A 22,031-nucleotide genomic window follows, 5' to 3' on the forward strand; every position below is an offset into this window, starting at 1 on the left:
AATCGCTCCATTCAACGCAACGGGGGGTCGCCACTTCGTGTTTTTGTTGTAGCTGAGTTTAAGGTGATGAAATATCTCGGAGAGCAGGTTGTGGGCCCCGAGAACTTCCCATAGAATATCTGATGGATCTGTCGCGCGATATGGATGAACCCCATAGGTTATGGGTGACGCTGGTGAATATCAATCCCTGGACGGACAGCGATGGTGGGGGAAGCTCATACATTTCGAAAAGAGCTCATAGCACTTCGCTTCAGAACGCCACTCGATAAGTCTTGCTTTGGGCCCCAGTAACAGTGGGATTGAAGGACTTGCATTTCATTCTAGGGTGTTCAGCCTACTTTGTGTAGCGAGGTGAGGCGCTAGGCCTTGCCACTTTGGAAATACTGAGTCCGGTATAGATAATTTTGCACGTGTCGCGTTGCAGTGTTAACCGCCTCGTTTTCTCCATGTTCGGAAATATTTGTCAACCCCCGCCGTCATGTTCTCATCCTTAGCACTAGTAGTTTCCCCGTAGATCATGAAGGTGCTTATCTGCTCTTTTGCGCTTGAGTCATCTTTGTGTCCCACTACCGCAGCACTATAAAGGACCGCCGATCTTCTACTTATGGACCTTATCATGACGTTCGCTTTCCTTTTGGGACGCAGCCAAGGCTTGTCGTAGGCGAAACGTGATGCTCGGTTGTGACTAGCCGGCTTCCCGTGAACGCCAGTATTTCCGAAAGGCTTGATGAAAGCGAGCTTTACCTCACTACAGTCATGCCTGTGTGCCAGTGACAGAATGTTCCATTGTGGTAGACATTTGCCCATGGTTTTTCGATTCGTTTCCTCAAAAAGCACTGATCCTCGTGCAGTAACTCATGCACTCGTGGCGCAGCTTAGCGAAACGTTGCCAGAGTAAGTGCTAGTATTTGTAGGTATGGTTGAATACAGGTGACTGATCTGGTGATGGGGCTGCTCGGGGATTAAATGTTGGTCTTGGTAGCTTGAAGGGTACTGGCGGTAGTCTCGAACGAAGTGATACCGACAGCGCACTACCACTGAAAGCCGCTGAAAGTCCCGTTCTCTACCGCGTGTGTTGGCTACCGGTGAGTGTGTGTCAGCCACCGGCCAGCGTGTGTCGGCCACCGGCCAGGGTGCCGCTGTCGGTCTCTAACGGTGCTCGTTTGTGTCTCGTCCCGGCTGCGTCTGCAGGCGCTGGTAAGTCCTCCGTCTTCAGCGGCGTGCGTCGCTGCCGGGTGGTCGGCGCGGGCTCGGCAGCGGCGGCCCGCTAGTGGCGTGTCGTCCGGCTTCTTCTGCACGAGCGGCACTGAGACGACGCTTTCCCGCACGCACACCTTGTGTGGTCCCTGTTGTACTGGTGCTCCGTTACGTCGTGTGACGGAAATATCCGTCACTTCGCCGTGAACAATGCCTGTTTTTCGGGACGGTAGTTTCCCGACTGTTAATGTCCTGAAGTGTCGGCAATGAGAACATTGCCCCTGTCATTTAGAAGAGCATGCAGCCTTCGCCTACGAGTCGCTTACACCTATAGCCGAGATTCCGTTGCATCTTAGAACTCAATCTGCTTGCCTCTCAACCGGACAGCGTGTGAGTGTGCTGCGCGAGTGTTAGCAGACGTCACCCGGACGGCGCCTCGCTCGACCCCCGGTACGATTGCGCCACGCCGCGCGACACGTATGCCGCGGGTCCGGCGTACACGAGCTCTTCCTCTACGTGCACGTCGCGTGTGCGCCCCGTCCGCGGCACAGTGTGACCTGCACCACGTGACCGCACCACACCAGCCGCCGGCTGTTGCGGCCGGACCGGCGGCGCGGTGCCGGGCCGTGACTGGCGCCGGTTGGCGGCGACCGCCGAGGACCGCTGCCAGGACCGATGCCACGCTCGCTCCGACCGCCGTGGCGGCACGGGGCGCACTTGCCAGCCGGGGCCGCTGGACTGTGGGGAGGGGGGGGGGGGGACGGCGGTGGCGGCGAGTCTCCGCGACCTGAGCGCGGGGCGGCGCCACCGGTGTGGACCGGGGCGGCCGCTCTCTGACCGGCGCCACCGGTGTGGACCGGGGCGGCCGCTCTCTGACCGGCGCCACCAGTGTGGACCGGGGCGGCCGCTCTCTGACCGGCGCCACCGGTGTGGACCGGGGCGGCCGCTCTCTGACCGCGCCGCCGGTGACCGCTCTCTGACCGCGCCGCCGGTGACCGCTCTCTGACCGGCGCCACCGGTGTGGACCGGGGCGGCCGCTCTCTGACCGCGCCGCCGGTGACCGCTCTCTGACCGTGCCGCCGGTGACCGCTCTCTGACCGGCGCCACCGGTGTGGACCGGGGCGGCCGCTCTCTGACCGCGCCGCCGGTGACCGCTCTCTGACCGGCGCCACCGGTGTGGACCGGGGCGGCCGCTCTCTGACCGCGCCGCCGGTGACCGCTCTCTGACCGTGCCGCCGGTGACCGCTCTCTGACCGGCGCCACCGGTGTGGACCGGGGCGGCCGCTCTCTGACCGCGCCGCCGGTGACCGCTCTCTGACCGGCGCCACCGGTGTGGACCGGGGCGGCCGCTCTCTGACCGTGCCGCCGGTGACCGCTCTCTGACCGGCGCCGCCAGTGTGGACCGGGCCGGCCGCTCTCTGACCGCGCCGCCCTCTTCAGGTCCCGGACGGCGAGACTCAGCCCAGCACGGACGTCGACCTCTTCATATCAACTGAGAAGATCATGGTGCTCAACACGGACCTCAAGGTTAGCCGGCCGGCCGGGGGTCAACTGCGACCCCAAGGTCACGTGACGCTGTCACCCGTCTTTCAGCACTTTCAGCCGTGCGCCGAACAGATGTCGTCATCGCGCATGGGAACACCACCTCATCTTACTGCTTTGTGTAATGTGATGTTTTCTGCTCATCAGCTGCCACTTTTGTTGCAGATTTCAGAGCTCAGGTCAGATCGTTGTTTTGCAGCGGCTCAAGTCCGTCGGTCGGAGACGGCGTTCAGTTTTCGCACGGTATGAAAACGTCTCATTTTGCATTGCGCATATTAGATCGAATCATGTCTTCCTGGGCGTCCCCGGAAGCAGCACACCCAGCCAGTCGACGCCTTCCTGGAATATGGCACGGTGGTACCTACCTGTCATGAGTGCTGTAAGGGCGTAGCAGCTTCGGCCGCCTCGCGCGTGGCGTGGACCGACTGTCTGTGCCGGTGACGGGAGGACCCGCGCCCGGCTTCGTGGACCAGCGCCATGGAGACCGATCCCGGCGGGACGGCGAGCCATCCGAGCACTCAGCCCATGGAGTGCAGCCAAGCCTCCCTGACCGTCGCAAGTACCGCCGGCCTGCCGGCGACCTTACTGCCAGCTCGGAGCATCCCCGACCCGGCGGTCACACCTGCCGGCCGGAGTGGGGCACCGGCGGCCGGAGTCGGACGCTGGCGGCAAGTGGGACGCCAGCGGCCGGAGTGGAACGCCGGCGGTTGGAGTGGGACGCCGATGGCCGGAGTGCGGCACCGGTGGCCGGAGTGGGACGTCGGCGGCCGGAGTGGGGCACCAGCGGTCGGAGTGGGACGCTGCCGGCCAGAGTGGGACGCCGGCGGCCGGAGTGGGACGCTGCCGGCCGGAGTGGGGCACCGGTGGTCGGGGTCGGACGCTGGCGGCGAGTGGGACGCCAGCGGCCAGAGTAGAACGCCGGCGGCCGGAGTCGGACGCCGGCGGCCGGGGTGGGACGCTGCCGGCCGGAGTGGGACGCTGGCGGCGGGCCGTCAGCGGTGTCACATCGCACCGCCGGGCAGTGTTCGCGTTTTGGTCGCGTCGCCGGTGAGACCGCGAGCCATGGCCAGTTTTCGTCCTCCTGCGAACTTCTCGGGCTGATGGCGGCTGCCCCCGGGTTCTCTCCCGAGGGCATCACCTTGTGATCTCCCGGTGGGCAGGACCGCCCCGGCCGACGCTGGCTGCGCCATCCTTGAGCCCAAGCGAGTGTCACTCTGTCATGTCACCGATAAGAGCCGGGTCGGCCAAAAATAGCGGCGTCGGCGGCGCTGCCTCGGCGCAAGATTGGACTGGATCGGACCGGCGGCCGCTCCCGGCTGAGTTACGTCCACGAGATGTCACTATATTGGAGCGCGGCCCGGCCGGCCCGGCTGGGCGTGAGTCATCCCCCGACCTCGGAGCCATCAGCCGGCCATCCCCGGCACCCGATCATCGACGACCAGTGGCGCCCGCGTCCATTGAAATTCACCAGTATGACCGGGCGCAGTGCCTCGGCCAGAATGGAGGTCGGCGTCAGGACGGCCCGTTACCCCCCTCCCCCCATCGGCGGAACGGGCGCTCCTTCCCCTCGCAATGTGGCTGAGCGGTCCGGCCGAGAGGGTACTGGGCTGGAGCTGGCGCGCCGGTGCTGGTGACGGCGGGTGCTGAGGCGGGCCCGCTTCCTCCGGCAGGAGATCATGATGGACCACGCGCTGCGGACCATCTCGTACATCGCCGACATCGGCGAGCTGGTGGTGCTGATGGCGCGGCGCCGCGTCACGGCCGACATCACCAGCGAGCCGCACACCCTGCCCAAGATGATCTGCCACGTGTTCGAGAGTGACGAGGTGAGGCCCCGCCCGAGATGATCCGCCACGTGTTCGAGTAACGAGGTGAGACCCCTCCCGAAATTATCTGCCACGTGTTCGCGAGCGACGAGGTGAGGCCCTGCCCGAAATTATTTGTCATGTGCTTGAGGGGCGAGGCGAGACGCCACCGCCTGATGCTCAGTCGATAGTGAACACACGCAGGGAGGTATGGAGGGGGACCCGGTGCGGTCCCAGGTCGGTGGTCCAGCCAGTGGCACGTGTCGTGTGTGGCACGCGCTTGGTCCCCTTACGGAGCCATGGCGTGTCAGGGATGGACCCGGCGCTAGGCGATGTAATTTACGGCGCGCCAGAGCGCTCCATCGTGCGCAATGCGTGCTGGCATACCCTACAATTTATGCGGACTCAGGACCTGTACCAGCGCCGGTAACTCCGTCCGTGACTGTGGCGATGGTCGTTCGGGTGCTCATGAATGACCGTATGGCTCACCGCGGCGGGCGACGCGTCTCGTGTCCGCGCTGCTGCGCTAATTTGAGGCGGGCCTGATCGAGAGCCAGTCGTAAACTGGCCGGAGATGTGCTCCAGGGCCGGAAGCTGGGCGACTGCGCGCCGCCTACGGTGACATTTCGCCGCATTTGCAGGCGCAATTCATCGCTCAGTCGATCGGGCAGGCCTTCCAGGTAGCTTACATGGAGTTCCTCAAGGCGAACGGCATTGAGGACCACAGTTTCGTGAAAGAGATGGATTATCAGGAGGTTCTTAACTCACAAGAAATATTTGGAGAGGAGCTGAAAATGTTTGCGAAAAAAGAGTTGCAGAAAGAGGTGAGACTTCACAAGACTGTATCATACGTTTTTCTCGAGGCGGTGCTAGGCTTGGAGCGATGCCGCAACACAGGTCTTGACATTCAGCTGAGTAAGTTTTAACGTGATGAATAAAATGGTGCGCTTTAATTCTGCAGGAGCGGTGCGATATACAGTCTGCCTTCTACGATACCGATATTTCGAATGTTGCTGCTGTATGGTGTTGGTACGATACAAGATTCGGAGATGGCCGTGCCGTGCGCCACCGCCGCGACCCGTGACGTCACGTTATGCTGAGGCGCCGGTCGCTCCCGCCGCCAGGTGGTGGTGCCCAAGCAGAAGGGCGAGATCCTGGGCGTGGTGATCGTCGAGTCGGGCTGGGGCTCGCTGGTCCCGACGGTGGTGATCGCCAACCTGGCGCCGGCCGGCGCCGCCGCCCGCTGCGGCCTACTCAACATTGGCGACCAGATCATTGCCATCAACGGCGTCAGCCTGGTGGGCCTGCCACTGGCCAGCTGCCAGACCTACGTCAAGAACGCCAAGCAGGCGACCGTGGTGAAGCTGACGGTGGTGCCGTGCCCGCCGGTGGTGGAGGTGCGCATCCGGCGGCCCGACACCAAGTACCAGCTGGGCTTCAGCGTGCAGAACGGCGTCATCTGCAGCCTGCTGCGCGGCGGCATTGCCGAGCGCGGGGGCGTGCGCGTCGGGCACCGCATAATCGAGATCAACAGCCAGAGCGTGGTGGCCGTGCCGCATGAGCGGATCGTCAGCCTGCTGGCCACCTCCGTCGGCGAGGTGAGGAGTCCGACGGCAGAGGGCCCCACTGGGCGGCCGTGTCGGTGGTGCGCCGCGTGTGCAGGCGGCGGAGGTTGAATGCGCCCTTGGGCAAGTGTGTACTGAAGTGTATGCATCTCAGTCCAAGTGCTTGTCACCGGTTGACCACTATGCCGACACAGCGCTCCGTTCAGTTAGACGCGGGTTGGTGAACTCACCGAAATGTCGCTCCAGTACTGCACGTATACACCGAAAGTTCGGGGCGCACGCGCGTAAGTCGGTCTCGCGGGATTGTCAAGCTTTACGATACCACCTCATGACCTGTCGATTCCGAGGTTCGTGAACTGACCTGTCTCGGTGCCTGTTCCAGATCCACATGAAAACCATGCCAACATCGCTGTTTCGGCTGTTGACGGGCCAAGAGTCACCCGTGTACATCTGAGCGCGTCTTCGTACGTTCCTACGCGCCGCTAGTCAGCCGTCGGACTTGCGCCTCGTATATCATGGGCCGTTGCGTGTGTCGGCCCGTTGCGGGCGCGACCGGCGGCCGGCGGGTTGGCCGGGTTGTGATAGCGCCGGCGGCCGCCCGGCGCGCGCCAGGTGCCATACCGGACCGGGCCGCCGCCCCGCGCTGCGACCGTCCGGCGCGCACCAGGTGCCATACCAGGCCAGGCCGGGCTGCCGCCCTCCCCGCTCCGTGCCGCGGCCGCCGTCGGCCGGCGCCGGCAGGGACGCGGCTGCGGCCGGACCCCCGCCGGCCGTTTATTTTGTGTGATCAGCTTATGGGAAGTGTTGTGAATACTCGTCGCGGCGCGGACGTCGGCGTTCAATGCTGGCGACCGGGCGACGCCTCGCCGCGTCAGCCAGTATCGATGCGGGCAAAGTAAATACATTGGAAGTGAAAGTACAAGGCGTTGTACTTTGTTATGTCTGGGCTTGGAAGCACGAAGTCATCGATTTAGCAACGCTCGTTGAGGCTTCGCCGACGGCGACAGCATGGCGGAGATCAGTCTCGTAACCTGGCGCCGGGCCTGTTACAGCACCAGATGGCGCTGAGGCCGCGGTAGGTGTCATGGTATTCGGTGCCATGCGCCGCGAAAGGTGGGGCGCCCGTGTGACAACACTGATGTGTAACACACGACATAGTCCACAGAACACCCAACATCCAACAGAATTCCAGGCATCTTGAATCTTGGAAAAAAGTCCGGTTGACCAAGCGCCCAAACCACCCAAGCATGGACAATTTGTATGTTGCCATATTCGGCAAGCGGCTTCGTTTGTGACAGGCCGCTCAAGTCTTCCCTGGACACGGTACTGTCCGTGCCACACACTGCGCTGGCGTATCATTCGGTGAAAGATGGGATAAACTGTTATATCAAAGCGGGGGCTGACGCAGGAAGTTCTGTTCGATGACGACAGATGTAGCTCGAGGCGCGCCGCGGCGGGCCTTTGGTCCTCGGCGGGCGAACGGCATCGGCTCGGTGCCTGTTGTCGGGTCCGCTCGAACAGTCATTGCGCGGCTGACTGTCTCGTAGCACCGCTCAGACACCACAGCGCCATCTCGTGACCATCCCAGGTACCAATATTTGCCAGTCACGGCCGCACGATGGATGGCTTCAGCACGGACAGTTCGTCGCCGATCCATTTCCTGGCTCGATGCAACCGAAATAGGAGACGTCGACAATCTTCGCCCTAGCACCAACACCACCATGCAGCAGGCATCCTGATATAACGTTAGGACGCAATCGACACAGGTCGCCGAAAAACAACACAACCCACGTCAATAATAGGTCTCAGCGCGCCAACGGCAGAACACCTGGCATGGTCACTGCTTGCACCAAGAACTGCTTGATGCATGGGATGCCAAAACAGCATCTACCCTGCTGTACAGGCGACCACATGCCTCATTTGCTACTCGCAGAAGGGCCACACCTGCGTGTCCGGACGCACGCCGTACCAAACCGCATACATCTGGGCTCCACTACAGGGGACGCGCCCCCAGCTTCACCAGGAACACGCGGACAAACGTCGTGAGGAACGGAACGGTTTCAAGATCTCCATGACCTCGCTCGCCGCCACTACAGAGGTCCGCCGAGAGCTACGTCAGATCCCGACAGAGACCCACTGGAAATTGATTCAGACTACGACAGAGGCCTGCCGAGAGCTACTTCGGATCCTGACAGAGACCCACCGGGAACTGCCTCAGACCCCGACAGAGGCCCGCCGAGAGCTACTTCAGACCCCGACAGAGGCCCGCCCAGAGCTACTTCAGAACCCGACAGAGGCCCGCCCAGAGCTACTTCAGACCCCGACGGAAGTCTGCCGAAAGCTACTTCAGACCCCGACGGAAGCCTGCCGGGAGCTGCTTCAGACCCCGACAGAGGCCTGCCGAGAGCTGTTTCAGACCACGACAGAGGCCAGCCGAGAACTATTTCGAGCTCCGACAGAGGCCTGCCTGGTGCGGCAACCACCCACCGGACGCTCATCTCTGCCGCCCACACAAACGCCGCCTGGTGACAACCGTGTATTTACTGTCCCTCAGGCATGGAGTGAATGATGTCGGAATCACCGGCGTCGGTAATCGTCATACCGCAGACACGGAAGTATTTGCCGCAGGCTGTGCCCAGCTCGATGTTGTTGCCGTTGTAGTGATGCACGCCCGTCTTCGCCAACATGGCGTAGTACTCGATCTCGGATTTCCTGCCAACGCACGGCTGGGTGAAAACAAGCAATGCCATCAATCTTTCCAAGGGGACGAAGCAGACCGAATTCGCGAGCGGTGTGCATGAACCAAAGTGCATCCACTGCTAATCAGGCATGGGGCGAAGACAGGCGTCTGACTTCGAAGCTGGAGCTGAAGCCGACGAGCCCATCAAGCCCAGTCATGGCCGAGCCTTCACATGCCCCCCCCCCCCCCCCAAGCCGAAGCCCGTGGCTTTGAGGTTTGAAACTGCAAAAACGAAGTCGCAGTCGGCGGCCTCCTTTGAAGACGCGAGACCGAACCCGAAGCCAGCGGCCTCCCACCTGATAATATTGTCGGCGTTGGGTGCAAACTGAGGAAACGGTACGCAAGACCCCAATGAGGTGCACGTTATTTTCCCGCATCGAAACCATTTTCATGCCTGTAGTGCTAGCATTACGGACATATTTTTGTGGGCCGATCGTCCCCCGTCGTGTGCTAGCACGCACATTACGCCTCAGTTGTCTCCATCCGTCTTCACTTGCTAACAGGTCCTAAGAATGGCTAACTGGTTTAGGCTTTCTACAACGCATGACCGGCAGCCTCGAAGATTGTGGTTTATTGGGCTCACAGGACAGCCACGATTCTCCACGAAATACAATCAAAACTGCAGCAAAACCTGCATTATGTCAAAACCAGAGCCACAACACAAAAAGATCCACAGCTGTATACAGCTGTCCGAATGATTACGCAAGCTCCAGCCAATGAAATGACAAAAAGCCAATGCTGAGCCCAGAATCTCATTTTCATTGGGGCCAAACAACGCCCTCAGCTGCTGAAGCTATCTAGCACTGCCTGCCTCTTACCCTGGCAGGAAGGGCGGGCACGGCAGGGGATCGGGCCCCATACCTCTTGTTCCCCAGAGCAGCAGTGGTTAAGGCAAACAAATTAACCATCACACTGTCGGCACTCCGAGGCAGTCATAAAATTTTATGAACATTAAGCCAAAAAAGAGACCATTCAAGGAGTCCCTAGTTCCATGAAACCAAAGCCAGCTTCGCCAACATGCCTATTCTCAATTTAACTTTGCTGCTCAGCACACCCATTGATCTTTTTGTTCCATGTGCATTAATCTTATTCATGAAAAATATGGTGAAAAGGTTGGAAGTGACAAGTATGCAATGCAACAAAATGCAACTGCTGCTCAGCAAATGTACAGCAATGCATCATTCATGCATCAATTACTTTTCCTCTTATATTTACACAGCAGCAGCATGGAATCAGACACGAAAATCATGACATCTTCACTTGTGTTGAGAGGTGAGAAAGCCTTCCTGTCAAAAATATCAATTTAAGTGCCCAAAACTGAGCAAAATATGATCTGCATTGAGAGAAGGCTTTCCCAACTTGGGGCCAAATGAGACTACTCCATAGCCATTCAGCTCCTGTCGGAGATTGAATGTCTACTTCTCAGCCTCACCTAAGGGCAGGGGTATTGCTGGCAATGATAACAAGCTTAGCTTTTCCCAGGCGCAGCATCTTCAGTGTCTGTTTGTATCCAAACACGTATTTGCCAGACTTCATCACCAGCGCAAGTCGCGAGTTAATCGACTCCAGCGCCTTTTTCTGTGGAAGGAGGGAAACATACCGCCATGCACTGGCCCATTGTGGAGTGGTGAAATCATTGGCAACCAATGTGATAAGCTCACCATATATGTATACGTCTTGTACAACAGCAACCCCATACACATGCCTATGCAATAGGAATGTAACATGAGGAGATGCTGCCAGGTGACACTAATGATTCAGTACCTACCAAATCAGTAGTGGAACAGCAAAAGCAAAATGTTAAATAATGCATAACTGATACATCATCCTGGAGTATACTCATACAATATACCTCATAGTGTCATTGGTGCCTTACAGCATGCATCTGCTGAGGCTATACAACATTGCCTGCCTCTCACCCTGGCAGGAAGAATGGGCACTGCTGGGAGTTAAATCATGCACCTTGAGTTTCCCAGACAAGCAGCTTTATCACCATCAATGCCCCTATCATAATTCTACAAATGGAATTGAGCAAATATATTATGCTGCCATGCAAAATTCAAATAAAACCAGCCCTACTACTGCAATATATTCAACAAAAAACTTTTTATGTTGTATAAACATGACATAACTCAACATGACACTCACATGACACATGACATGACACTCACTGATACTTCTGCTCAGAAGCCTTTGGTTGGCCCACCCCATGATAGAACCATCCCACCATTACCAAAATCCCAATCCTGATGTTAGAGTGATGGTGACTGAACTCTAAGGCAGCACAGACAGTTGGAGGCTATTTTTGTGTCATTCAAGGTGTTGGTGGAAGTGGTGTTGTTCTATACTAGGGTGGGCCAATGGGAGGTTTTTGAGCAATACATCAGTGAGTATCACATAGCAATTTCACTGAGCCCTGACAAGGTGACAACACATATTGCAATTGGTTAAAAAAGTAACATACCTGCTTCTTTGGGGGAACCATTGTTGCACTTCACTGTCACCTGAAAGCAAACAATTCTGTTAGAATTGTGTTCAGTGGGCCATAGTAACAGTTTTCAGTGGGCCTCATCACTAATACATCTTCACATGCAGTTATAACCAGCCACCTGGTCATTAACAGCAGACAAGACCACACATTTTTGACATTTGATAACAATCCAGACAATTGTGTGCAATTGTGTGATTGGGGCTTTACGACGCACTCAGCTGCTGAGGCTATATGGCGTCGCCCGCCCCTCACCCTGGCAGGAAGGGCGGGCACCGCGGGGAATCAAACCCTGTACCTCTGGTTTCCCAGATGTGCAGTGGTTAACATGGATGTGTTGACCTGTTAACAGGTTGACCCAGACAATTATGACCAATCCTGTGCCATCCAAACCCAGGGCCTAATATTTTCTGGCTGCCATATGATCAATGACAGCTAATGTTGCAATTACTCATGATGTCTGTTGCAATGTGTGTTAATTATGTTGCACAAAGGTAATTTCAGGAAAAAACACAAATTTCAGCAGTGCTAAGACTGACCTGTATTCCTCACACATATGCACCAGGTTCATCGCACACATGTGCACCAGATTCAGCACACACATGTGCATCAGATTCAGCAACCACATGCATACCAGATTTAGCACACCAGATTTGTCACTCAGATGTACACCAGATTCAGCACCCACATGTGGACAAGATCTGGCACACATGCACCATGTTCAGCTAACCTGCATCATGTTTGGCACACCTGACCAACTTCTACACACATGTACCAGTTTCTATACATGTGTACCATGTTCCATACACACATGCACCATGTTTGCTTCACTGTTGTCAACTACACTCAAGGCATCCCAACCACAAAGGGATTGTTTGGCACGGTCAGATTATGGGATGAACTGTGGCAAAGAGGACAGCTTGTTTACACCATGTGCCACCTTTGATGACCCACATTCACACATAGCATGTGCACCACAAAAATAGTAAAATCCCTGGTTAAGAGGCACACACCAACTGACTTTCTAGTTTCTAGTTTCTAGTTAGTTTTCTGTCCTTGCTAGTTTGAAGAGGCTGGCAAGTGCAAAAAACTGTACTGAACTGAAGAACATTGTGAATAAGTTCCAGAGTGCAACATGCAGCATATCTTGCATCACACCATGCACATACCATCTATATATGGTCATATGCCATGAGCAGAGCTAAAAACCTATTTGCTTTGTTGAAAGAAGACACCCTTGTATCATAAGGGAGCTTATCTAATGCCCACATGACACACAGCATAAGGCTGGAATGGAAAGCATACACATGCCAAACAAGTCCAGCATAGTGGCAGCATTACTGCAAAAAATTTCAGTGGACATACTCTGGAAATCCTAATCCTAGAGTTGGACATATGGTCACCACAATATTCAGCTAATATTCGCTGCTTCAGGGGCTTATGATGTTGATAGAATTTTAGGTGAAGACATTCAAAATTGTTTTCTCTCGAACATGAATTTGAATTCAATCCATCACGTCAGCTATGTGCAACATTGTCCAGTCCCACGCCACCTCGTCCAGCCTGGACCAATCTCTTAAATCCCGCCAGGTCCTCTCCCATGCCATTCTGTCCAGCCCGGACCAGTCTCTTTGATCCTGCCAGGTCCCCCTAGGCCCAATCCTCCCACATCTCACCCTGTTCAGACCAGTCTCTCTGATCCTGCCAGGTCCCCCTAGGCTCATTATGCTCCATCAACCACTGTCTGAGTTTGGTCTGGCTTCTGTCCATCACGTCTGCTTTCATTCCATCACCTCCCAGGCCCATCTCATCCCGTCCGGTTCACCGGACCTTCCAGAGCATTCCAGTCCCAACCAGGTCTCATCACATTTCATCCAGGCCCATTTGACCATGTCTGATTCCCCTTATACTCTGTTCAGCTCCATTCTGTTCTGTCCTGTGCAGTCAGTCCCTGGCAGAACTGCTAGCAGGCCAGCAGTAATTTTGTGATGTTACAACCAGCTGATGTTTCTAACCCCCCTACCTTTGCATCAGCAACTGCATGCAGCACTGCAGCCCAGGGGGACAGTCCGGGTGTGATGTGAAGGTAAAACAAAATAAAATAGATGTGAGGTAAAATGCTTCTATGCCATTATCTAGCACATATACCTAACTGAAAATGGTAAGTGTTCAAAATTGCCTCGTGGATCTGATAATACCAATATTGTATGCATCTCATACTAGATTACATTGACTGAGGCAGTGTCATGAAGTGTGAGACCTACATCTGTGATGCCAAATAGTCTTGTAACATTCAAAGCAATTACATTGGAGACATTCACAATGAGTATCAAATGAAACTGACTGCAGACCTACACGCCCAAAGTCTTTGGAAGCATGCAGACTCAAAATCATACACAAAACATGGGGTACAGGATCTTGTGATGATTATTTGGTTTTTACAGCATGTCATCATTTAAGCCATTTAGCACCCACCCAATGATAATCCATATATCATATTTTAATTATCTTGTGCCACATGATAAGTGTGTTGTCAACTGGTAAAAAGCAGCATCACTGGTGCACTCACACTAAAGGCTGGGTAAGGATGATGTCAAAATCAGCACATCCTAAATTTGAGCATATTTCTGATTTCATAGCATATGTCTCAACCAATTAGCATACAGAGGTGCACTGGCAAAAAATATGGTCACCCATCTGCTTCAAGGCGCCTGCGTGAAACATGGGCATACTCCAAAGACAACCAGTCCCCCGCGTCTATCACCTTGATGACAACTGTTAACCATCAGCAACAAGGAGAAAACCAATGTTCTTTGCAAATTCTTCACCACGTTTTGACAAAGGAACTTGTGCATTGCCTGTGGTGCTTTGCAACTTTGATGGACAGCTTCTGGAAGACATGGAAATCTCACCCAGACTGCAGCACAGAAACCAATGGTTCATTATGCTCACATGCTCCAATTTACCTGAGCATGCCATACCAGAGATCATTAACATCCAGAAGACTCTAAGGCCACCCAGATGCTGGCTTCCAGCTGCATATATGCTGTCACTGCTGTACAACACCATGGTATACCATGTTTTTGGAGTTACAACAATACACTGCATGCAGAGCTGGGCACTGGCCATATCCTGATTTACTGAGAGACAGACATGGTTATAATGTTTCCAATCACTTCATGGCAGCATGCCATGGTTGGTAGAGTTCCTGACAAGACAACTATTGGGTCCAGCCTGTAAAATGCATCTACTGCACTAAGTGACCACACTATATTGGTGCACTGAACCTTACGCTCACATGCTCATGGATGACACATTGCAGTGACTTTTCGTGATCACTTCAGGTAAAACTATATTGAGGAAGTTTTGCATAAAATATCCTTTCCATCATAATCCCTTGAAAAGTTCTAGAATTGGTAGCATATGCATACTGAAATTTTGAGTGTCATTTCAACCTCAATTAAACAGCTTTAATACAGGCTTAATTTACACTAATCTGACTGTCTGGTTACCTGAACAGTGGCTGAGACTAAGCACCATTTCCAATCCATAATCACCACAAAGATCCAGACTGCTGAGCACCATACTAGTCTTGGTTCCACCAATCATGTTGTTACCAAAGGTATTATAATAATCACACTCATCCACAACACATGAGTACTGCTTATGCATAAACTCCTAAGCAGAAAGTGCAAAGTAAACGTGGGAATGACGTGCATCCCGTACCATCCTTGGAAGTCTATGCCGCACGCCACTACATCTACCTAAGTGACATGTTTCGGCAACCCGCAAACCCTGATGTAAAGCATCTATTGATGCACCAATCGACAGGATTTCATTTCAGTTCTTGCGCGCCATAGCTCACAGGAAATTTTGACTGCGACCTATATGGTGTCGAACGAGACTTTAAACATCCTCAGCTTCGCTACGGGCATGACGGGCAGGTCCTGTAAAAATAAGCAGGCCTCTGTCCACTTACTTAAATTTTCCCCAGTATTCATAACCAACACACAGTTAAACAGCACTATGACGTCTAGGTATTCGGAAAAACGTCCCCCAAGGGGCTCTCACCCTCCAACCCAACCGAGCAGTCACCGGAAAAGACGGACGGAGAGAAGGACAAGAATCTCCATCACACCTCTATGATGTGGACGGAAGTACTTGTTTTGGCTTTGAGTACTCTAAAGCTTTGTTTTGAGTACTAGTATTTTTTAATATTATGTTTTATCTAAAAACTTAGTCCTGAATTTAAAGTGACCTTGATCCTCAGATACAACGGTTCATTTCTCCCCAAAAATTGCGGGTCCAATGCGAAGTACAACAATCATGCAGTAATCTAATGATATGGGTTGCATATACAGTTAGATGTGTAACATACCCCGTAATTGCTTTACTTGAAATTGTTTCCCTTTTTACCATGGCTGTGCGTATACACCCTCCAAAACGTAGGGCGGTTACGCACCGGGCTTATACACCTTGCAAAACGGAGGGCGGTTACGCACCAGGCTTATACACCTTCCAAAACGGAGGGCGGTTACGCACCGGGCTTATACACCCTCCAAAAATCTTTCAGATGGTTGTACGTGTCAGGCGTACGTGCATTGGCAGCCTTGGAGGCAAGGAAGTGCAAAAATGCAGAATCCCGTGCGAGAAGTTGGTTTTATGCGTGATAAACATCAGACGATCACTGTGGTATTGTAGCGCAGCGAATTACGGCAGTGTTTCAACATGTTCCGCTGCGCCGTTTGGAAATATAACCGACTCACAAGTTGATTGCGACGCGCCAAGCCACGTGTATGGGGTTGTGCCTGAAATTATGGTGTGTTCGAAGATTTTGGGTGGTATGCACGAAAGCTTAAGAGGTGTATTGTACACGGTGCTGTTTGTGTGTGCGGAAGCCATTTGTTAACTTGGTGGTAATGTTAAAGGCACAGGTTTTACTCCGTGATTTTAGTGTAAGGCGGCATTGAACCGCTAGTTGCAGGGAGTTAAGAATGCCATATGACCAACGTAGTCGGTGCGCCCCAAAGCTCAAATCATCGCAGGGAGTTGAGTGCTTTGCTTGCTGTCTTGCACTATGCTTGATCGTGTGCGTTGTGTTTCTGTAGCTGCATTTTTTAGGACATATATGAACCTGGTGGTGCAAAATATACTGCATTATTGTTACTATGTGTCATAAAGATGATGCATGTCTTCAATTAATCCAGATGCTGCTCAGATAACTAGCCTCTTTTTTGATTTTTTGTTTGAAATAATTTTGAGGCATGAGATATGAGCAGTACAACTGACAGCTGGCAAACACAATGGTGTGAATATTGATGCATAGGATTAGGTTGCAATCTCATCTGATCACATATTATGGTTGTTTTGGGGACTGAATCCCATGTCTCATCAATTTTTCATCATCACATCATTGTTGTTAGGTATATGAGTGCATGTAAGCACATTATGTGATGGATATATAATTACCATGAAAGTGATGAGATATGACATTTTTTGTAGCTGTTCCATTGCATGCTTTGTGGTCCAAGCTTCATAACTTGCTGTATGAGTCTGATTATATCAAGGGTATCATAAAGGGTATCTCTTCCCTTGAAACCTGATGACAACTATAGCACTCCACTTTTTTGCTTAGATATACCAGGGACCTGCAGTGAAATTGTCAGAGACAGGTACCCAAGAGGGAGATGTGGAAAGAGGGCTGTCTGCAGTCCTTACAGTGAGAAGAACTGTCACAAGACTGTGCTGCTGTGAATAGACATTGGACATGCATTGGTACCCTAAGCCACCAAGGGTGAGAACTGTGTATGCTGTATAGGAAATAAATGTTGTGACTAGGTCTTTTACATATGTCCCATTGTCATTGATGTTTAGAATAAGGACATTGTATTGCTGTCCCTGGTATTTGGAAAATCATGCTGGAGTGTGTTATGCATGGATAGATGCAGGCAGGCTGTGCACTAGGCATTGTCTAATTGTTACAAAAAAGTTTGCTTTCCTCTTTTGCAGACAAATTGAAATTTCTACCTCTGAAAATGATTAAATCTGCATTTCAAACAAGACATGAGCAGAGCAGTAGCTTTTATGCAGCAGCTTCAAAATTGATTTCCTTACCTGCACATGGCTCTTGAATGTTTTTCAAAGGTCATAGTAAGTTGTAACAAATGACAGGTTTTGATCTCTTCAGGCAATAAGATGACCTGATGCAAGATTATAAGTAATTATTTTGGATTCCTGTGGATAAGCAATCTGGAAATATGCATGGCATGACTAGCATACTGTGTGTCATTTTGGCCTCATATGACCTCATCTTGACATCCTACCTACATCTTGACTATGTATTGACCAGAAAAAATTGTAGCTGACATGTAGGCTGCATAACACAATCAAAATGAACGTGAAAATATTTTGAATCAGATTGCATGAATACAGCAAATTATCACGGTAACCTTTGGAATAACCTTGACCTGACCCATTGTGGCATTTACATGTTCATGACACAGCATCCTCATTTACCCAAAGAGCATATGCTTTTTGAGGAAATGAAACACTCCAATTGACCGAGCCCCTGCAAACATTTATGGGGGTCTGCAGACCTATGCCCTGACCTTGACCTTTCATGTCAGCATGATTTCTAATTGTTTCTTTAAGATGCGCCCGTGGACTCTTTCGGTTTGCATATATATTTCCAACTTAGGCAATTAATTCTTGAAAAAGCTTTGTTAGAGTTTTGTCTCCTGACTTTCCATCCCGGGGCGCTCGGCTGGGACGCCAGCTAATCAATTATTGATAAACCTTGCAGCTGATATTATGGCCTACTCGGAGAAGAAATAGTCTTGTCATAGTCTTGTTGGATGGGAAGGTGTATGATTAAACCAAGGCTGTCGCCTCTAATGTGTTCTTTTGTGTATATTGCTTGCATCTTGAGAAAATGCTAACATGAATCATGAAAAAAGGAAACAGTTCTTGATTTGCATCACCCAACTTATGTATGGCGCGACCGAAACAAAGCAGGGCTATTTCGTCTCTCCCAGCAAACTGACGAGCAGGTGCATCTCGGGACCCGAAGCCGGTAGAGAATGGCCCATTTCAATCACCCGTTATGCAACATAGCAGCATCTCGGCGCCAGCTCTGCACCGAAGGTACGAGAGCCGCACCTGTGCCATGAAGCAGCAGGTTAGTACCTTCCAAATTTTGCCTTTTCTCAGCCAATGGCTGCTGACACCAAAGCGTAGTCGGTGAAGGAAACAAGGACAGTTTCTTATCGCTGAATCTGTGGTGGCGACGTAGAAATGATGTTGCCTACGTCCTCCTTCATCTCTGGCGGCAAGCAGGCGTGATTCGGCGCAGTATTTTCGGTGTCATGTAAACCACAGATGAACACAACGTCATCAAATCGTTTACAGTTCATGCATTGGTACATGTCGCAGCACGTCGACAGGTACTGCGCTTTTTCCCCATGCTGCACAGTCTCGCATCGTCGTCGCAACGGGAAACCCACTATAGGGTACGTGGGAACTGGACAAAAGGGAAACAGCGGCATCAGAGGCCGAGCCCGAGGATTGCCTTGCCCTGCAGTTTTTAGTATCATAATTGTAAAACCTGCATACCACTTGAATAATCTCACACAATTATATCCCGTGGCACAGACGGCGGTGGCATGGATAGCACGCCCCCCCCCCCCCTCCCTTAGGATCTCCAAGGGCTCGCTCAGAGCCCTTGGTATCGACGATTGAGGGCCCATTATGAATGCCCAAGGGTCTGACTGGGGGTCGCATTAAGGTGCCTGACCCTGCTGGTTGGGCTTACAAATACCAGTCAGAGGGCTCTTTGTATCGATTGCAGGGGGCCCCTGCGTCGATAAGAGCCAATCGGTCGGTCGGGCACTACCAGAACCAAACATCCGGCTCCTCGGCAGTCTAGGTCTGAAGACCCATTTCTGAAGCAACGGCAAAGCCGGGGTTCCCATGTCGCCCAGGGTCCCGAGGTGCCTGACAAGGTCCCGCGATGGGAAGGTGCCCCGAGGCCGTCAAGAGCCGTGTTCGAGGGGATCCGAAGACCTTGGGACCAAAGCTCAAGGGCCTGGGCGGAAGACAGAAGGGCCAAAGTGCTGGCTGTAGGTTACGACTCTCCGCTGGTAGCGCCGTAGCCTCAAATATCAGTCAGAACGTCTCTTCCACCGATTGGAGACCCCTAGGGCGATGTGGGCCCCTATTTCAGCAAGACATTACCAACACCGAACAGCTGTTTTCGTGCTGGTGTTGTTTCGTGCTCTAAGAGCCCGCTTCACAAGCATGGATGAGGCCGAGCCCGAGGATTGCATTGGTCTGGACACCTGCGACAACGAGAAGCCCTTGTGGCGGTCAGTGTCCCACAGTGCCCAACAGTAGCTGCTCTTAGGCTTGCAGCCACAACAGCTCGCCAAATCATCTGTCGTCTGAATGCATCGCGTCTATCTGGGTGCCAATGTTGTGGTTACCAGAAAACGACTGCTTCATCGTAGGTTGACAATCTGGACACAACAGACATCTATTGTATATAAATGTCATATTCTGTTCATATCATATATTGCATAGGTGTACAAAATGTAATACATAAAAGGCATATGTAAATTATAATTTATAAAACGCATATGTAAAGCATAATGTATAAAACGCATATGTATAATAAACGGAAATGACAGCTAAAGCCACGCGTCCACCGCCAGTGGTCAAACGTGTCGCAACAAGTCAGGGACAACGACATGACACCACATCCGAACGTAACGACATCATGTTTGGCGCCAAAAGAAAGTAACTGTTCATCGACCCACTATAACGTAACTCTGTACAGCTACGCATAATTAGCCAATGCGCTGCCCCCAAACACAAGTGCACCCATGCTGCCATGGCATTCACAGATCCATGACGACCTACCGACGGCTAGGGCAGGTCGTCGTACCGCATCTGATATGGCCAGCTTAAAACTATGTAGCAATTCTCTTAAGTCCAAAAGAAGATGGCTGAACTACTTGCCACTCAAGGCAGCCTATGCTCTGGGGGAAACTACCGTTACTTGCACATTGAACAGATACATGCACCTATACCGATAACATAACCAACAGAGCAGCGCGTGCTGAACCGCATTTCACACACACACACACACACACACACACCACATTGCACGGAGGCACCAATCAGGTGGTCCTCCCCACAACCACACAACCAATCACGTTCTTCATCGAACTGGTCCACCCAAGCCAGGAGCACCTTCCACGCAGATCGGGTGAAGCGATGTCCCAGAGAAAGCGGTACATCTGGATTCGCTTTCAGCCTGCCGAGGTGGATGATATCCCAGGCCCGTACGTCCCCTTCACCGAACGGGCCTTCATTTGATGAGTTCTTGAGAATCCAGCGTAGCATGGCTGCAACAAGGGCCAGTAAGATGTCTTTTGCACTATGGAACGCGCGAGATGATAGCAGAAGTGAACGTTACGGTGGAAGAGATGACCCAAGATTAAAACATACGAATCCAGTAACCCATGTAAAATTGTGCAACTAGATTTCCTCGCCGCGTTGCAGCATTAGTTTCTGATTCCTTGCAGGCAGCAGTGCACTGACATGCAGCGTGCGCGGGGTTCTGTTTCAATAGCTTTCACCTCAATATGGGCTGCCCTCGGGAATGAAACGGGAGAATTATCATCGACGACATGTGGGACCTCGGACCTGTGCATACTTTTAGTACATGGTGCCCAAAGTATCACGAAAAGTGCGGCTGTGTTTCATCTCAACGCCGGTTACAATGCACTCCGTTGCGACCTCTATGCTCTTCTCGGCTCAATCTTTCTCGTTTAAAGTCAAAGCGTATCGCACACATAGGAATTGTGTCATTGGCCGTTTCCCGTCGAATTATTGGGCCTTCGTGCCGGACGGTGTCGGGATGACATGACAATTTGCAAATGCCTTCACCAGGTGCTTCGTCGCACTTTTCTGTCCGCTTGACGTCCCGGAGAATAAATCCTTATACGCTGAAGAAGGCGCAGCTCTGTTTTAAGCTCGCAGACGAGTGCCGGTCAACTCGAAGCCACAGACTGGCTCACACTGTTGGTATTACACTCACTGCTGACAAGCAGAGAGAGAAAGAGAGGGGGAGGGAGGGAGAGAAAGGGAGGGAGGGAGGAAAGCAGGGAGGGAGGGAGAGAGAGAGAGAGAGAGAGAGAGAGAGAGAGAGAGAGAGAGAGAGAGAGAGAGAGAGAGAGAGAGAGAGAGAGAGAGAGAGAGAGAATGTGAAAGAGCGATAGAGAGCAATAGAGCGATAGAGAGCGATAACGCGATAGAGAGCGATAAAGCGATAGAGCGAGGGCGAGAGAGCGAGAGAGCGAAAGAGAGGTGTAAACCATCACTTGACATGTAATATCCCAATTGTAAGTCGTCGCATGGCAGCTTTCGCAAGTACGATGAGCCATCAACAGCGAAACTGCGTAACTTACCATTCTGCTTTTCGTGGAAAAGCGGATCTGGGAAGGTCTTCAGAGTTCTCTGTTTCAGTTTTGGCAGTCCGATGACGCCGTACTTCCGCGCGGTCGGCCCTTGCTCTTGGTGATCTTGGCAGGTTCCTTCAGATGTTCCAGTTCGGCGACATGCCCCAGTCGCCTCCGCATGCCTCGATCTGTGACATAGACAGAACCAGCACCAAAAGAGACCTGTTCGGAACT

General features: G+C 52.6%; 2 protein-coding genes across 3 annotated transcripts in view; one reads left to right on the forward strand and one right to left on the reverse strand.

Moving 5' to 3' along the window:
- The window catches only part of LOC119100183 (amyloid-beta A4 precursor protein-binding family A member 1), a 55,237-nt gene extending 48,211 nt beyond the window's left edge, over positions 1–7,026 (forward strand). Inside the window, exons 14-18 of the mRNA XM_037223293.1 lie at positions 2,638–2,724; positions 4,410–4,565; positions 5,186–5,368; positions 5,669–6,142; positions 6,492–7,026. Coding sequence (XP_037079188.1) covers positions 2,638–2,724; positions 4,410–4,565; positions 5,186–5,368; positions 5,669–6,142; positions 6,492–6,563 — 972 coding nt within the window. The 3' untranslated portion in view covers positions 6,564–7,026. The remainder of the gene's footprint in view (positions 1–2,637; positions 2,725–4,409; positions 4,566–5,185; positions 5,369–5,668; positions 6,143–6,491) is intronic.
- Positions 7,027–8,631: 1,605 nt separating this feature from the next.
- On the reverse strand, positions 8,632–15,446 carry RpL30 (ribosomal protein L30). Of its 2 annotated transcripts, none has more exons than XM_037224794.1 (4): positions 15,409–15,446; positions 11,314–11,353; positions 10,282–10,427; positions 8,632–8,821 (listed from the first exon to the last, which is right to left on the reverse strand). In XM_037224794.1, the coding sequence occupies exons 2-4, from the start codon at positions 11,332–11,334 to the stop codon at positions 8,650–8,652; spliced, it is 339 nt and encodes a 112-aa protein (XP_037080689.1). In that variant the 5' UTR covers positions 11,335–11,353; positions 15,409–15,446; the 3' UTR covers positions 8,632–8,649. The 2 variants fall into 2 exon arrangements, with proteins under 2 accessions (XP_037080689.1, XP_037080691.1); XM_037224796.1 differs by lacking the exon at positions 15,409–15,446 and adding an exon at positions 15,317–15,408.
- Positions 15,447–22,031: the final 6,585 nt, after the last annotated feature.

The sequence above is a fragment of the Pollicipes pollicipes genome, unplaced genomic scaffold (assembly GCF_011947565.3).
Source record: "Pollicipes pollicipes isolate AB1234 unplaced genomic scaffold, Ppol_2.1 Scaffold_4881;HRSCAF=5763_pilon_pilon_pilon, whole genome shotgun sequence".
NCBI lineage: Eukaryota > Metazoa > Arthropoda > Thecostraca > Pollicipedomorpha > Pollicipedidae > Pollicipes > Pollicipes pollicipes.

What these genes read in the sequence shown, in the direction of transcription:
- RpL30 (XM_037224794.1), bottom strand. Translation starts at nt 11,334, where the DNA reads ATGGTTCCCCCAAAGAAGCAG. An exon ending in TGGTTCCCCCAAAGAAGCAG is followed by an intron (nt 10,428 to 11,313) that starts GTATGTTACTTT and finishes CTCCTTCCACAG; the next exon opens with AAAAAGGCGCTGGAGTCGAT. An exon ending in AGCAATACCCCTGCCCTTAG is followed by an intron (nt 8,822 to 10,281) that starts GTGAGGCTGAGA and finishes GTGCGTTGGCAG; the next exon opens with GAAATCCGAGATCGAGTACT.